The sequence below is a fragment of the Streptopelia decaocto genome, assembly GCF_964273445.1.
Source record: "Streptopelia decaocto genome assembly, chromosome: 1".
In the NCBI taxonomy this organism is placed as follows: Eukaryota; Metazoa; Chordata; class Aves; order Columbiformes; family Columbidae; genus Streptopelia; species Streptopelia decaocto.
The window spans coordinates 62,295,758-62,313,743 of record NC_138663.1 but is presented as its reverse complement, the minus strand read 5'-3'; the positions used below and the strand labels follow the sequence as shown (position 1 = coordinate 62,313,743).

At 38.7% G+C, this 17,986-nt stretch overlaps 1 protein-coding gene across 1 annotated transcript in view; it reads right to left on the bottom strand.

Moving 5' to 3' along the window:
• Positions 1–17,986, bottom strand: part of TRIM24 (tripartite motif containing 24) — a 63,866-nt gene that overhangs the window by 28,915 nt on the left and 16,965 nt on the right. Inside the window, exons 2-3 of the mRNA XM_082042977.1 lie at positions 11,047–11,165; positions 1,761–1,908 (exon numbers count right to left, since the gene is read on the bottom strand). Of these exons, the coding sequence (XP_081899103.1) occupies positions 1,761–1,908; positions 11,047–11,165 (267 nt within the window). The remainder of the gene's footprint in view (positions 1–1,760; positions 1,909–11,046; positions 11,166–17,986) is intronic.

The window sequence follows — 17,986 nt, the reverse complement described above, 5'->3', positions numbered from 1 at the left end:
CAGTCTCCTGAAATTTTATTAAAGATTTGCATTCTCCTGTTTCTCCTTACCATATTCCTCACCTAGACGCTACAAGTGTCTATCAAGACACCTAATCCAACAATGTAAACACCTAAAATATAAACCTAAGAATATACGAGCTGTAAGCTCAAACGGTAATGCGTCACTCTTGATCAAGTGTGTAGCTAACAATCTCTCATGGAAAATGTCTAGAACCTATTTTACCATAACTTATTATGGCCCCACAAAACTATCTACAAAAGGAGTAGCCAGTACTGTTGCAGTCACAAAAGACACTGGACAACCAGCAACTTCCTTTCTTAAATGTACATGAGGAGATTGCTGACTTAATTCGTTGCTCTGACTTCTTTCTTAGTCAAGTGGGTGAAAGGGTGTTTGAGAATACCAAGACACTGGCATTCAGAAGTGTAAAACATACAGAATATAACAGCCACAAGTTACTAACATTCCTTCAGGTCCAAGAGGCAAGAGGTCTCACTTCAGAGTCTAGTGAGCAAAACCAAAAAGCATAGGAATCACCACCAGATGATAAAAATGAAATCTGTTCTTTAAACAATTTAACTGGCAAAGCCTGATTTCTGATGAATTAGGCTGGACACTGAGTTCATGAGGATTACATGGCCTGTAATGAAAACTGGCTTCACACTGCAGCCCATCCTTCACTGCAGGTCAATAAGGTTTCTTTTCCACACCCATTCATCTACTTATTTGCATGAAACCTGGAAGACGTTATTTTCAGATCTGTATCCTTCAGTCAAAATTCTGTGAACCTGACCAGCAGATTGGGAGGAGGCCTGAAGTCAGAGAGAACATTCCTACCACCAAGTCGTATTGAGCATTAACAGTCAGGCACTTTTACCTACTACTTCTGTCCTCTCCTGAAAGTATACTCAGTACTCACTTTTTATTAATCACGTCTGAAAGTGGGAGAGAGACTATAGCGTAATCTCCAAGGTACCACACTAGAAACCAGCCTTTGAGCAACGAATATTACAGAAGTGAAAGCACACATTATACATAAAATTTGCAGGACTAGATGTGGTGGAATGAAAATAAATATACATTCTTATACATTTATTATAATACGTAATCATTTATAAAAATAATGTTTATATATACAAGATAAATCACGCAACTCTAGAAAATCTAGAGAAGCCAAATGCAGAAAGAAGTATTTTCTGCATCTGATCTCTAAAGTCTAGACAATAATTTGCAGTCATTCCAGGTGAAAGATAAAATCTATGTGCATTTATTGGTTTAAAACACTTTGCATAAAAACCGTATTAAATACTCGTCTGTAGGGTTTCTTACCACTATGCAGCATATCTGACAGAAAAATGGCTGTCACACATCCAGCCATGACAAAGTCTTTCTTTTCAGTAGCTACATTCTAATGCATCTAATGCATTAGCTGGATCATTGAAGAGATCCACTTAAATGGAGAGCAGCCAAAGAAACACCAGAATTGGTTCAATTGGTTGCAGCCTTCGGCAATGAAATTGAAATAAGTGACGGGGAGGCAGGAAACTATTATAACATATCCCTTACCAACCAGAAAAATAACAAGGTTCCACTAATTTATATGCACCAAAGGGTTATATCATAATGAATCTGTTTTTTTACATTTACCGGGATTAAAGAATTAAATTTTTGATATTGATACGTTAAAAAAAAAAGTCTAACACAGTTTTCCAATGCAGACACGGATTCTTTGTGAAATTATAAATCAAGTGTCTTACCTGGAGATACTTCCTCTTTCTGCCTTACTGTGTGATCTTTTGTGAATTTAACCCTCTGGTGAGCTCTGATGCAGGTCTTGCACAACCATTCTACACATTCCACACAAAAACCATGAGCTTCTGCATTGTCTTCACAGCTTGTGCAGACCTGAGGAAGAAAATGTAGCTGTTAAAATACATACAGAATATACATACAAGATGCTGTTCATATATAATCAGTGCACTTTTACAGTTTTCCAAGAACTGTGAAAAGAGAACAGAAAACTGCCTGATGTACGGAACACTAAATAACTGCAAAAAAGGAACTGAATGTGACTTTTCAAAGAAAGTGGTCATTTTGTCAGTGTTACTCTAAAACCTTTACCTGACATGATGAAAGTCAAACCATTGCTTTCTGCCTGACACTGCACACTTTGAAGTCATATAATGTTTACTATATATATAATATGGTCTTGGGAAATATTTATTAAATACAGAACACGATTAGCACTGCTCTGATTTTAGAAGCCTCCCTTCAGTTCACACAGAAGTTTTAATTTTAGTTTCTGTTCTCCTGCTTAAAGTTTCGGGAATACCCAAGTTTCAGCTGGCATAGAATGAAGTTTCCTCCTAGTAGCAGGTATAGTGCTCCATTTTAGATTTAGTATAAGAAGAATGTTGATTAACACACTGATGTTACAGTTGTTGCTAAGCAATGTATAACACCAAGTCAAGGACTTTTCAGCTTTGTGCCAAGTGCATAAGAAGCTGGAATGGGGCACAATCAGGACAGCTGACCCAAAGTGACCAAAGGGGTGTTCTTTACCGTATGACACTCAGTATATATTTCGGGAGAAGAAGGAAGAGGGGGACATTTGGAGTGACGGTGTTTGTCTTCCCAAGTCACCATTACGCGTCATGGAGCCCAGCTTTCCGGGAGATGACTGAACACCTGGCCTGCCCATGGGAAGTGGTGAATGAATCTCTTCTGTTGTTTTGCCTGTGTGAGCGGCTTTTGCTTTACCTATTAAACTGTTTTCATCTCAACCCACAAGTTTTCTCACTTTTACCTTTCTGAGTCTCTCCCCTATCCCACCACGGGGGAGTGACCAAGTGGCTGTGTGGGGCTTAGGCGCCAGCTGGGGTTAAAAAAAACAACAGACCTTTTTGGTGACCAACATGGGCCTCAAAGGCTTCAAGATAATGAGAGTTTTGATTGGAATGTTCTAGATTGAATTTATAGCTATTATTGCTGTTCAGCTATTAATTGACAGGCTCCTGTGCTTGCCATGGGCCTTGTCTGCCTTACTGTAAATTAAGAGTCTTGTGCTTGTTCGTGGCTGCTTTGTTTTCACTGTTTGCCTACTGTTTATCATCTGACTCTGCTCTGGCTGGGAACATTGTGATACCAGCAATGGGTGCCTGGGCTTGCAGCCGGTCAGGGCATCGCTGTTGTATCAGACAAGCTGGAAGTCCAGTGTGAACTCGAGTCGAAACAACTCTGCAGACATCAAGGTCGGTGAAGAAGGAGGGTGAGGAGGTTCTCCACATGCCAGAGCAGGTTCCCGTCGTGACCATGTTGAGGTCGGCTCTCCCCTGCAGCACACAGAGGTCCACAGTGGAGCAGAGATCCACCTACAGCCCAGGGAGGGCCCCATGACAGAGCAGCTGGCTGCCCCTGAAGTAGGCTATGACCCCATGGTCATGAAGAACTTCAGCCCATGGGAAGGACTCATCTTGGAGAAGTTCGTGGAGAACTGTCTTCCACGGGAGGGACCCCATGCTGGAGCAAGGGGAGAGTGGGAGAAGCCCTCCTCCTGAAGGACGGGGGAGTGAGTGAGTGGCTGTGTGGTGCTTAGTTGTTGGGTGGGGTTAAACCACAACAAGGATTTACACACAGTATTGAACAGCAAGGTTCTTCTCAAGAATCTCTGCATCACAACTTAAAGACAGCATTCCAGTTAAGCTTATCAGTAAAGCTACCCTAGAATAGATTTGCAAACAAAGCCTAATAATTTTCAAACTGTGGCCTGTCAGTTCCTGAGGTTCTTTGGACTATTCCCAAGAGATCAAGAAAAAAAAAAATTAAGGAAAACGAACCTTATAGCAGACCAAAACCTCCCTGCACAGAGTCAATGCACACTTAAGAAAAAATTCCTATGGATCCAAAATTTGAAGAGGTTGAAAAGTACGAATGATGGGCAACACCACTTCAGATGTTTATAATACTATTTCATTTTTAAGTCCTCCTTTACAATGCCACTGTAGTCATACCTTCAAAGGTTTTTTGGTGGTAAAAATAGCAAATATGCTTACGTAGAACTTGTTTAGGTAACTACCATCCACTTCTATCAATGCCTAGTGCTGCTGCAAACTAAAGCCTCAAGATGTCTGAAGACTGCTATATCCTACAGGTCACAGTGACAGAATTCTGTTACCAGGAGCAACAAGGAAAAAAATTGTTTAGTTTTCAATTTGATTTTAAAAAATTCCAACTTCTGCACGCACAGAAGATAATTTTAGATGAAGTTAAAGAGGAAGCAAACATTTATACCCTACGCAGACAGATGATATATATGTAGAACTAGGTCCCAGTTTCCCCTTCAAGAAAAAGGGGAAAATTAGCAAAAAACTTGCCTTAGGTCACATAGCAAGTTACTGACAGAACTGGAATTTAAACAGAGCTACAGATTCCCAGTGCTGTGCTTATTCTTCTGGATCATGTTGCCTCTGAAAGCAAATATCTTCTGAGAAACGAAGTTACAACATAAGGGCTGTTGACCCCTCTTGTTGTCACTTGGAGTTTGAAGCAGGTCCTCTTCCCTAAAGGTGACCTGCAAAGGAGGAAAAAAATGGGCTCGTGCCCTTTTTTCTGTTTCTTTACAAAAAAGGAGGCCTGAAAGTTTTATTTTTAAAAGTCTTCTTATATATTTTTTAATCTTCTGCTTGTTTTTTCTTTTCCTTTCCCCTCTTAACAATAAAAATTCTAGTCCTATCCAGACTAGCTGACTAGGTAAAAATATCAAAGAGCCAGGACATCATAAAAAGCCAAGAAAATTGAGGTAAAGCAATCAAAGGAAGGCAAGTGCAATCAGAAAACCGAAAATTTGTACTTGCTCTTAACCCTTAATTTCAATGACATTTTGAAAAAAAATATATATATTCTTAGGGACTCAACACAGCTTCTTGAAAAAAAAATTAGAACAAGCAAGTATCACTGAGACATTACTTCAACATTACATTTTCTCTGGCAGAAACTCCCACGAAAGAAACTCCCTCTCTTCTTCCCTGCCAGCTGTCCCCTCCTCAGGTGTCCCAATGCAACTCACTTGCAAGAGTGTGGTGTAAAGCCAGATTAATTACGTCATTGTAACCCAAGGATCACTTACGTCAGCGCTGCTGACTGGGCAGTGAACTACTGTAGGACAAGAAAGAAGTTTTAAAATCAGTCTCGTTGCCAGAGACGTACAATTGTGCTATGCCTCCAGATACCCAGAGGTGTTTTTGCAAGTTAGACTGGAGAATAAGACACTGGATATTTGTTTTTCTAGTGTAAAAAAAAAAATCCAACAGTGAAAACAAAATAAGCAAAGGAAATAAACAGCAACAAAAAGTCTTTCAGGTATTCTTTAAGTCAAAGAAGCAAAATAAAGACAACAACAACAATGGTAGGAACCCAAGTTAAAAATAAATACATAAATGCAGGGGAAAAAAACCCTCAAACAACCACAACAGCCTTTCCATGTCACCTTTAGCAAACTTAGGCAGATACACTTGCTACATGCCAGGGCATTTAAGTTCAAAGGATTTCTGAAGTTATTAATTTCTCCTGGATTCCAATATCTTTGTCTATTTTTTTCAATATCACAGTATCACAGTATGTTTGGGATTGGAAGGGACCTCAAAAGATCATCTAGTCCAATCCCCCTGCTGGAGCAGGAACGCCTAGGTGAGGTCACACAGGAACATGTCCAGGTGGGTTTTGAATGTCTCCAGAGAAGGAGACTCCACTTTAAAGTGGTGTTTTGTGGTTTTTTTTTTCAGCTGTTTTGACCTGCTATAGTCGAATGAGATTAAGATCATGATTCAATAACCAATAATCACATGCTGCCAAATGAACTGAAACTCCTCCTTCGTAGTCTCCAAAAATACATATTCCAACTTTATACTCTTCAAAGCCACCAAATGGAAGAGAGACAGATTCTAAAATTTGTCATAGACAGCACAGCTCGTGCTGTCAAAACAGCTATGCCTTCTAGGTAGAAACTAGATTCACTTCTACCCACTTCTTACTTGAAACATGCATATTCGCGTATAGCTTGGATTTTGCTGGAACTCCTAGTTATTATAATAAGTCATATAACTAAAGTACATGGAAGTACAATTACTGCAAATGTTTGCTACACTCTTACAAAACCTAAAACTTATTTCACTCTTATTTCTGTGACTCATACAAACAGTGCTCCAGTGATTTCAAAGAAAACCCTCCTTAGTTAACCTGTAAGCCTCTACTCTGGTTAGACAGATATTTATTTTTAATTGAGTTTTCCTTGTAATTATATTTAATTCAGTTTCTATTTTTAGTATTTATAACCCCAGGAAGTGTTCATTCAGCCTTCATCCAAATGTAATGAAAGTAGAAATTACTCAGCATGTTGCAGGTAAGTACTATTTTTTTCTGTTGTACAAGATTGGGTATTTACTTAAAAACAGATTTACATGCAAGATTTGAGGTAATAGAGCTGTCTTCTCAGCTACTGTAGTAACTAACCACTCTTCCAATTAAATATGCTTTGAGCATTAAAGAGATTAAACAAGCAATCAAAGGTTTCCAAGTTTCAAAGAGCGCAAAGTAGTCTGGAGGAATATTCAGAGAACTAACGTTCCAAACTTCACCAGTGTAAATTAGATGAAACGTTTTACCCTATAGGATACAACACCCATCAATTCTAATAGCTATATAGCGATCTCTTGGCACAAATCACCAAAGACAGCACCTGTCTTTCGGGACATTCTTGCTTATATTTAACTCTAAATATGAACCACGTGCTGATATCTCAAAATGCACAAACCCTGCTCAGCATGTCCCCCTTTCCCCAACATCCCATCAAGAGCTGCCTCACTGAAGCACAAAAAAGCCATAGTGAGTCTTCTTGACTCTGTTACCCACTGCCCTAAACCAGTGGCTTTTAAAGACACTTCGGCCATGGCTACAGCTTTGATAAGCTATTTAGGATAGTAGTTCTTCGGAAGAACACACAGCGGCTACTCTGGCATCACACAAAACTAAAGAAACCTTTTGTTCTAAATTGTTCTCATTAATTGCCCTATCATGGCAATCAGACTTGCTGTCTTAGTATCCAGATCTAATTTCCTATCTAAACTAATAACTCACATAAAGTCCAACTGTTCTTCATTCCTACTAAAACATTTAAAATTATCAGGTCAGTAACTGGTAAAGATACAGAAGGTGTTCTCACTATCAAGCAGTATTTTTATATGTGTTCTCTTTTGGACACAGAAGTTATGAGAATTAGGACCTAGACTAAAATGCACTACAGATTCAGTATGCTGCAGCACCACCAACGTTATCACTATGATCTTCTCTTCGGCATCAATTTGACCCTTCTCATTTTTTACTTCCATGGCTTTGCACAAGCATTAAACAATTTTCTCCTGTTACATTCCTAAACTTCCCTCACTGGTCTGCCTTAGTATTATTCAAATTCAGCATTTGTTCCAGTAACAATTCTTGGGTTAAAAGTTCCTTTCTGCTCACCCTTGTGAATCAAGTATAATTATTTTTTTTTCTTTTCAAAGTTCTCTTTTGCTAAGTCTTTCAATGAATCGTAATGAAACAAAATTATAATGAATCTGCTCTTTAAAAGCATTCAAGTCCTAGTTGCTCACGACCTATAATGATTTCTTTCAAAAACATCACAGCTTGTTACTCTATTTTACTTTTTTTTTTTGAAAGCTTCCTATGCTACTAGCAAACACAAAATCCTTTATGTTCTCTTTAGTGCTAGCCAGGAAAACCCTTGTGTAACTTGTTTTGCCTCTGAAGTTTTCAGTAGTAATTGCTAGAAAGTACAGCTGTGTAAGAAGGGCACTAACTGCTAAAATCAGGCTCACATAAAGTAAACATGATTTTAGACAAACGGATGACATTTTAATAAGTCCCGGTTATTTTTCCCACCCCACAATGACAGGCTCCATGATACACCCTTCACTCCTACAGTTTTAATTAAGTATACTAAAAAGTATTTTAGCATTATCATAATTTTAAACCTGAAACAACCAAACTTGAATTTGAAACTTTTGTTGTTCCTTTTTCAGTCTCTCTTGAATCGAAATAAACCAGCTCATCCTGACGACACAGATACAGAGGCTAGTCAGAGATATGGATCAGAGGTTCTAAGCCATAATGTCACTTGCACAGAACCCACTGCTTCTGTCTAATTCTAACGTCTTAAACATCCTGCTAAAGCTGCCAAACTATGAAAGGCAAACCATCTCAGTAGAAAGTTTCTATAAAATGGCCAAAGTTTTGGACAGAATTTAGATCATCTCTGATCCATTATTTCCTGCAAGTCTCAGTCTCTTTTCCACTTCAATTCATGTGATCTGTTGCCTGTCTTGCTACTGGCCTTTTTCCTTTCTCTTTGCTTCTTCAGGGACAAAACAAGGCAGATTGATTAGAAAGACGTCTAATCCTTAAAACCCATAATACTCCTTGAACAGGACACTTGTCTGTTTTAACTATTATTGAGTTAACTTTCTGTTCCATAACAGATAGCTGTATAGAACAATGTAGCTTTTTTTATGGTTCCCATGTCAAAGTACAAAGGACTCATTACACACACACAAAAGCTTCTTTATCATACCAAAATAAATCTGTTCAAACAAAACAGAACTGCTCATCATTGATTTCCAAGAGGTAAGGTACATGCTCACTTAGCAGGCATCTAACAAACCCTCTAGCACCATTTAAAAAAAACCAAAAGTCAGCAGACAAGCACATGAAAGTACTAGTCCGATGGTTTAGCAAAGTCTGCTGGTTTGCCTTCAAATGCTGCAGAAAGTATTCTGAGTCCAGCTGGGAACAGAGCTGAAGAACAGACATGCTCTCTGAACTGCTGGTTTTTGTTAGGAAGAGAAAGAAACAAACACGGAATGGAAGAGTTAGTCTGAGAGGGAACCTAAGGAAACACAAGTGCTTTGAAGAACCTCCCTGTAATCAGCTCACACCACTCAAAAATTGATGATTCTAAACCCGCTGCTGAAAAATGTGGAAGTTCTCTGTATCTCTCTCCAGCAGATCAAGATTGGAAGACAAACAAAAAAGATATCTCCCTCAATTCCGAGGAAGCCCCCTGACATCACTGAGTTTGGTGGATACTCCAGCTTTTGATACTCCATGACCCATGAAAATACACCAAATTTTATAGAATTATGACCAACCTCAAAAATATAAAGAACCCTTCTTGAATTTTGGATTCCTCATCGAAGTCTCAAAGGTTTCAATTCCCTACAGGGGGAAAAAGGCGAGGAGGAGACCAAAAAAAAAATACCCCGAACAACAACAAGAAAAAACTTTGTCACTAAACCCAGGAAAAATAACTCTACTTCTATCACCACTCACCAGAGCAAGGTCTTAGACGACCTGTTATATAACCAAGCAGAGGTTATGGTACAGGCCCCCCAAAAATATTCAGAACTGCTACTGCATAACAAAGGTATTTGTTGTCTTCCTACTCTTCCTAATTTTAAAGTCACTAAAACCATTATTATCAAATTTGCAGTGCAACAGGGACTATTCATTTTCTCCATCTTACTGGTAGAATATTGAAAGACTTTGTGTAAATCTCACAACCACCTCCAAAACTCAAATGTTCCATTGCAACACCAGGGGCAAGGAAACCAAACAAACAACCTCAAAATCCCCTCCCCCACAAACAACAAAAAAGCAAACTTCAAACTGTCCCTACATTAAGAGAACACTGCTCATACTTCCAGAGACTCCAAACTAAGTTTCAGTTTCTGGTAAAACCTATCATTTCTCAGAAATCCAGTTGCAAAATTCCTTATCAGCTGAATACAGTTTAATGGTTTTCGAGACAGAAGTTAATTATCCTTCCTCAGAGATCATGACAATATTTATGCTTTCAATAGTCCATGAGCTGGTATCACAAACCTGACTGGGTACTTTCACCTGTTGCTGAGAGACATACCCCATTCACATACATAAGCACAAATTTCAGATAAGCTTTGAAACAAGCAGGCTACACAATAAAGGACGTCTAAGAATCTGCCCCCGAAACAAACAGATCAAGAGCCAATGATACAGGTCCCTAAAACAAGAGAGCAACAAGAGGCATTTTCAAAACAAAAGGAGAGTACCATGCAAATGTTAGGGGACGAGTAAAAACACAAGCCACATTGACATAGTAACCTCTTTGTACTGTTATTATGAAGAATGTAGCCACATATAAAGAAGCTGAATTATTTACAAGAAGTTCCTGGAGTTTAATAAAATGTTTATGAGTAAAGAGACACTTGATATACTCTCTAACTATCTAAGAATGAAGACATGCAATATTTTGATACCAGAGATTGCTAAACTGTGGTCCTACACAGCTGTGGTTATTCATTTGGTACTGCCTCCACACTAATACTTCCCTCCTGAAAAACCATCATGAGGAAAAAGACTTAGTATTACTATTCTTCCCAAGAAGCAGGTTTTTGTTTTATGAGATGGCTATTGTTTGATTGCAAAAGGAAGAAGAGGTAGACTACAGAAGAAAAACAAACTAGAAACCCGTATAACATCTGCCTTCCCCAATTAGAAGCTTGATCCTCTTGTTTGGTAACTGCACTAGAGCTACTTAAGTATCACATTTTGTCAGTGCTGAGATAAGAAAAATAAAGTCGATTTAACTAGAGGATTCTAGTTTACATTGAGATCTCTTGATGTAGTGTTGTTCAGGTCTCTGTTTCATAGAGTGCTTCATAGAGTGCCCAAAGTCTAGAAATTCCCATTCTAATGACTATTACACCCTGTTCTGCTATGACAATGCTATTTTGTATCAACAATTAAAAGTAGTTTAGAATAAGATAATCACCTTCTTCACATGCATTTTCACCGCTTTTAACTGATTTTCTAGAGTAGCTACCCCTCATGTGATGACTAAGTACCTGAAGTCTTTTTCTGCACATGAACAGCAAAAAGGCCACGCAGCAAGAAGCCAAGGATACGCACACACATCCAGAAGGTGTTAACTTGATTACATGTTAATACACTTACCTGATTTGATTTCTCTACTGTGCTACTGGGAACTTCTGTGGTATCCTTCACAAAAAAGTTATCTATGATGTGTCTCTCTGCATATTCCTGACCACAAATTGGACAGCGGATAACACCGACTGGGGGGAAAAAAAAATAAATCTGATTATGCTTGCACAACTTAAGATATATCAAACAACTTCATAGACAGCTTGTGAGGATAAATACTTTGAAAGGATGTTTCAATATTCTCCTGTCAGTAAGCTGTGAGTAAAAAGAAGCTAATTCTCATTTATCACTGAAGTAACACCTGTTATTCCTTGATGACAAACTCTTTCAACCAAGGTCAAGCACCTTTCTGTTTCAATTCTATAAAGAGTTTGCCTTAATCTTATAGAAAATTAATTCATTTTATCTAAAGGGCATGCATTTTGAATGACAATTTGTTATTATAGAATGGATTAAAGTAAACCTTCATTACTGCAGAGTATTAATTAGTGACATTGAGCAGTACTACATACACACAAGCATACACACCAGCAGTGTGACATGACTGACTTTCAGCTATGTAATATGAGAAACTGAAACGTAATTAATTCAAAATTAATGAGGCAACTGTATAGAGACTACCTTCACACTAAGCAATGGAAAGCAAGCAAGCAAGACATAGAAGTAAATAAGCAAGCTCCTCTCCTCTGCAAGACACATTGGGGAACAATTCTAAGACAATAACATGTCTGGTTGAAGAAAGAGCCAAGAACCAATAACTCAAAGGGTTAAACAATTAATAGTTTTCTTGACAGAAGAAAAAGGACAAAGTGACATTCAAGAGCTAGGATTGAACAAGTGAGTAGGCTAGACTGAAATGGAGAAGATTATATAAACATTAAAGCAGACACCTTTCCTAGGTGCAGAAAACGGAATGTTTTAATATCATTGAGGCTTGTTTATCATCCAGGAAAAATCTCTATAATGCCAGGCATTATCATCTTGCTTTAAGAAAATTATCAGTCATTACCACCAGAAAAAAAGATTTGAAACTAAGTTGAAATAATCACTATAGGATATGGAAATCACGTGAAGCCTACAATACATTTGAGTTCACACTGAGATCAATTCTAGACCTACAGCTGCAAATTGAGAGGAGGCATGATTTTAGGGCTTTTAAGATCAGAGGCACTGTTTAATTTATTTAGCACCAGTATACAATTCAGCACGTGCATATTTAACTAAAGCAGCACGTGATTAATTTTGTTCGTTTCACTTTTACAATAAAATGTAGAAACACAGAAACTATTAAATGTTTCACTTTCTGCAGAAGAATCTAATTCCTTACTGTAAGTGCTTCATACAAGATTTAAGTAACTTCTTCATAATGTTTCAATACACGCTAGAGATTCAACTGGCCAACCAGCTGTAAAGCAGCTCTCTAAAAAAATTCCACCAGTTTTACTAAATTAGCTCTCCATTCTGGAAATTCACCCAGCAGCTTTCCACTTGCGCACAAAGCATTTCACTATCATCTCAAAGGCTATGATGTTAAGCCTTGTTTTCTTATAATTGCCATTTTGCCAGTATGCTTTTCAATACATATTTATGCAGCTTCCTTTTATACACAAATTCTATATTTTGGTTAAAACTTTTGTAACATCTTTATACCATCATCACAAAGGGTAATAAGGAAATCCCATTCTGGTATGTCAGGTAGTTAATAGAACTCTAAGTACTGAATCTAAGTACTATCTTTGAAACAGATCAGTTTTGTTAAGCTGAGCTTATAATAAATGAGCACGAATTGAAAACATGGCAGGATGATGTTAGGGAACCTATTAAAGTAACCCAAATGTTTCATTTACATTTTCACCAACAAAATACTGCCAACTACCTGTTCAAGAGATCACTTTGAAATTCTAGGTTGAGAGGGGAGAAGGAAAAAAGGAAAAGCATCCTCAAAGTCCTCTTGAAATGTTTTTGAGACTTCTTCTGCTGTCTAGCCTTAAGTCAAGGTTTTCTCCTGCTACTGTATGTGGGCAAATCTGCTTTTGATAGATGACAGCTATACAAATCAGGTTCAGTCATCCTCAGGACCATGGATTTAAGTAAAAACCCCTAGTACCAGGATTTCAGTGTAACTGTTACAGCCAGGTTACGCAGCTGGCAACCCAGGACTTTTTGTCATAAAATGTAAAACACAAATTAGCCAAGCAGCATTCCTTTCAGGTCTTTATCTGTTTTTCTTAATGTATACCCAAGGCTCTTTCAGTAACATACTGAACAATATAAACAAAGTGTTGGCCTTTCCTCTCCACTCTCCAAGTGAGAAATTAAAGGTGCAAGTAGAGTGGTCTGTGTGTGTTTGTCATGTGTGCTGCATTTGAAAGAAAAGGGTCATGGCAGGTAACAGTACCTAATGAATTCACGAAGGTTCATTTCAGAACTTCAACCTAGCAACCTCAAAGAGACACTCTCACGCAGATACGCTGCACACCAGCACTGGAACTTCTACCCATGTTTCTTATCAGTAAACAAATCGTGGAGTGGAGCACACTGTATCATCACCACAGTCCTGCAGAACAAGGAGTGGAGCTGGCAGGGCACAGGAGCCCACATAGGTAAGAGAGACACTGAATTACCAGGAAGGACAAATATGGTTTTCAATGAACCCAGAATTCAGAACTTCCTATGGGAAAACAGAGGCAGAAGAGGAAAGACTCTGACTATTTTGGAATTGAGTGAAAAACACAGATAAATACAACAACCTATATGAAGTTAAAAGAAGAACACTGATTATATTCAAGACACACAATTTAACTTAGCAAAGCTCATGGATGAACATATCACTGTTCCAACATTAGCATTTCTACTAATGTTATCAGTTACCTGTCGTAATTAAGTACTAAAATTCTACCTGGAAATAATAATTTTCAAGTAAATTCTTACTTCACAGTACTAGTTACAGAATGCAGCTTTTTATATAAAATGATAACACTACACATAGGCCAAGCAAAGTTTTCAGCCATCCATCCAATACAAATTGTACAGTTGCCAGCTGTCACAGATCTGATGGGATTTAAATAAGTTCATGTTATTTATTTGCTTACAGCCCAAACCGCATCAGCAGAACGCTAAGAGTACATACCCATAAAGGCCAGGCTGCAGAAAGTTATTAACAAGAAATATTGGAAACAGGAAAGTTACTTGTTTATTTCAGTGTCTGCCTCTGAAGATGACACATAACATTTAATTTTTTTCATGTGCAGAGCCTTCTTTTAGAATAATATTTGGTCTGTAACATGGTGCATTGGGTTTACACATCCAGGTTTGGGTAATAGGGGTTGAGAGGGAATTACAGGGGTGTTTTCTGTGAGGAGACACTAGGGCCTGCCCCCATGTCAGAGCCAATTCCAGACAGCTCCAAGATGGACCCACCATTGGCTAAAGCTGAACCCATCAGCAATGCTGGTGACATCTCTGTGTCCGTGTTTAAGAAAGGGTAAAAAAATGCTGTACAACAGCAGCTGGGAGAGAGTCAGAAAAATGTGAAAGAAACAACTCTGCAAACCCAAGGTCAGTGAAGAAGGAGAGTGAGGAGTTTCTCCAGGTGCCAGAGCAGAAGCTCCCCTGCAACCCATGGTGTGGATCATGGTGAGGTCAGTTGTCCCCCCACAGCCCATGGTGGGGATCATGGTGAGGCCAGCTGTCCCGCTGCAGCCCATGGAGGTCCACAGTGGAGCAGATCTCCACCTGCAGCCCCTGGAGAACCCCACATTGCAGTAGGTGGATGTGCCCTGAGAGAAGCTGCAGTCTGTGGAAAGCCCACACCAGAGCACGTTCCTGGCAGGAGCTACATCCCTTGGAGAGGTGCCCATGCAGGAGCAGCTTTTCTGTCAGGAACTGTGGCCTATGGGGGATTCACAGTGGAGCAGCCTGTTCCTGAAGGACTGTACCCCATGGATAGGACCCACTTTGGAGAAGGTCTTACAGAAACACCCCACACTGGAGCAAGTCTTGCAGGACTGTAATCTGTGGAAGGGACCCCGCACCAAAGCAGGGAGTAAGTGGGTGTTAGATGGAGCAGCAGAGCTGTTACGAAGTGACCACAACACCCCATGGCCACTCCACTGCTTGATGAGAGAATGAGGCAGAGTCTGGAATGAAGGGCTAAGGTTGAAGAGGGGTCTGAGGGGAAAGGGTTTTTTTGTGTTTGTTTGTTTTTTTGTGTTTGTTTTCCACAATCCAAATCTATTTAATTGGCAATGATTCTGTTATGCTCATGATGGTAGTTGATAAGTGATCTTCCTGTCTTCATCTGTCCTGTTGCAGGGTGGAAGGTAAAGAGAGGAGCTTGGTGGGTGTGTGGCAGCCAGCCAAGCTTAACCCCACCACACACTGGTCTTACAGACAGACTTAATGGTTCTGGGTTTTTTGGTCAATTTTGTTTTGTTTGTGATTTTTATTTGTTTTCTGTTTGTGTTTTGGTTTTTTGTTTGTTTTTCGCAAGATAAATGCTTTAAACTAGAATTTTATCTTAGTTCACAAGAGAACTGAAGCTGATCTGAAAGAGATGCTGGTTTATATGTAGAGAAGCTGCTAAATTAATGTATACTGTGATTAAGTTGCAGAAGACATACTCATCATTAACCAATTGACATGATAAATGCTTTCTAACCACCTGCAAAACAAGGGGTTATTTTTCAAGTTTTAGATCCTTCTGCATGACAAGAGGGCGACAGAAGATTAAGTAACACTGTTTAGAAGCAGAATGCTCAGCTTATATTTCAGTGGTAATTAATAGATATAAGTAAGAAACTAATCAATTATAACTAACTTTATCAATTATTTCTTAACATAGATATATGTTAAATTCTAAAAATTGTAATGAATATGCAATAATTGTGTGCATATAAGCAACCCAAGAGCATCCAGTTGTTGAAGCACTTATGGAGGATGATCCCCAGTACTGATTATAAAGAAGACCTTTGCTGTTAAGTTTATTTCTTTGTTTCAGTAACTTTGCAGGCTTTACATGGAGAAGACAGTGCTCTGTCATGTTGCAACCTTAAGAGAGATGTAGAGAATACATTAACCTCATGCCAATTACAGTATCTGTACCACTTCGGAGGTCTAATCCAGTTTAGAATATTGCTAACCAAAGAGATCTTACACTTCCTCCTTTTACCCAGTAAAAAGGACTCAGAACACTGAGATTGGTGTCATTGTCCTCAAACTAGTTTACTAGATGACAGTACATACTACAGTAGCTTAAGAAAAATTTTATTTAAAAGATAGGAAGAAAACTCACATAAATACATGCTAGAGTCTTTCAGTGTCAACAATAAAAATGGAAACAGCATATATTAAATTTCAGCACATTAATGACTTGAGAGTTTTAATAGATTGTTTCTACTATCTTAAATATTATTTATCTGTACAGTGATGATTTGATAAAGGAACCGCAAACATGGTTTGAAACCCTTTTTTCTTCATCCATTTTGCCAGTACAAAGGTGATACACGGCTTAGCAGAAATTGACTGTGTAGATGGCAATGTACTGTGTAACTCAATAACAGTTGAGAATGTCTATAATGGGGTCAGCCAAACTAACAGAGATAGGGGCTTAAATGCATCCTTGGTGGGTGAGACAACAGGAGCCTCCGGTACGCAAGAAGGAGGCAGTCCAGTTGTAACCAGGTCTGTGGTTTGGATTTCAGCCAACTCAGTATACCAAACCAAAGGTGAAAAGCGCACAATGAAGAAGACTATGAGCCTTCATCCAAAAGACCCCAACCCGCGACCACCAGATGGCAGTGCGCATGCAACAAGAAGAGGAGTTCTATGGTAAGAAGTTCCGAGAAATAATGATAATAACCATGCCTGTTCCTAGAACTAATTGTGTATTAATCCAACCCCTGTTATGAATATGTATGATGTACTGACATAAAATAGCTACCTTTGAGGTGAACTGGTGTGCAAGCTTTGGGAGAAATTTCTTTGCACCCTGGCACCAGAATAAACCTACCTGCTTTGTAACTTGTCTTGAGTTGTAGAGTTTATTCCCCAAATCAAAGGCTTAACTCAAGACCACGGACAAGTATCCCGCCCTAGGTCCTATGGTAGTAACAAAACACACCACCACACACTGAGGATTACTGCTCCCCCCAGCCTACCAATAGACCTGATGAGGAATTTGACTTCTCCTGGTGCATAAAGAATCAGGTTGGCTTGAAGTCATACCTGACAAACAGTATCAAGACAGATGGCTGAAGTAAACATAGGAGAAAGCGTCTAAGCTTTTTGTTAAGAAGCCAACAGGTGCTGTAGCAAACAATTAACTCCAATTTTTTTGAACAACCAAAAGAACAATGATACTTTCCAAAGACATTTCTGCTTGTATTTCAAAGAGTTACAATAACATAAATAAGGACTGTCATACAAAGGCAAATTAATACAGCCCCAGTATTTTCTTATTATTTTCCACATATGTATTTGCTGTTAATGTTCATTGGTACACCCTTTTTCCTTAAGCATTTAATTACATTTTAAACTGTTCCTTAAGCATGCATAGAATGTAACTCCTAAATTAACCTCTGAATTAATTAACATTTCTGCCATCAGTCCCTCTGCAAGACACTTTTCCTAGTGCTACAATGAATCAAACTTTAGAGCATTACGGTTTGGAAGCAATGGTGCTATAGCTTTCTAACCATGCTCAGTCTTCTTGCCAACAATTCCTTCCTCTTGTTTCAAGACACCTGCTTCCTGAATTGTGCCGCAATTTACTTCAGTGCTTTCATGGCTGGCAACCCCAGCTATTATACTATGGTCTGCTCAGGAAGATTCAGATTCTGAATAGCAAGATATTAAAAGTCATTTAGTTGACTTCCTTACATAAATTGGCAAGGAAAACAATTCATCCTCTCATGAAACTACATGAGAAGTATACTGTGTCATCAAAACAAGA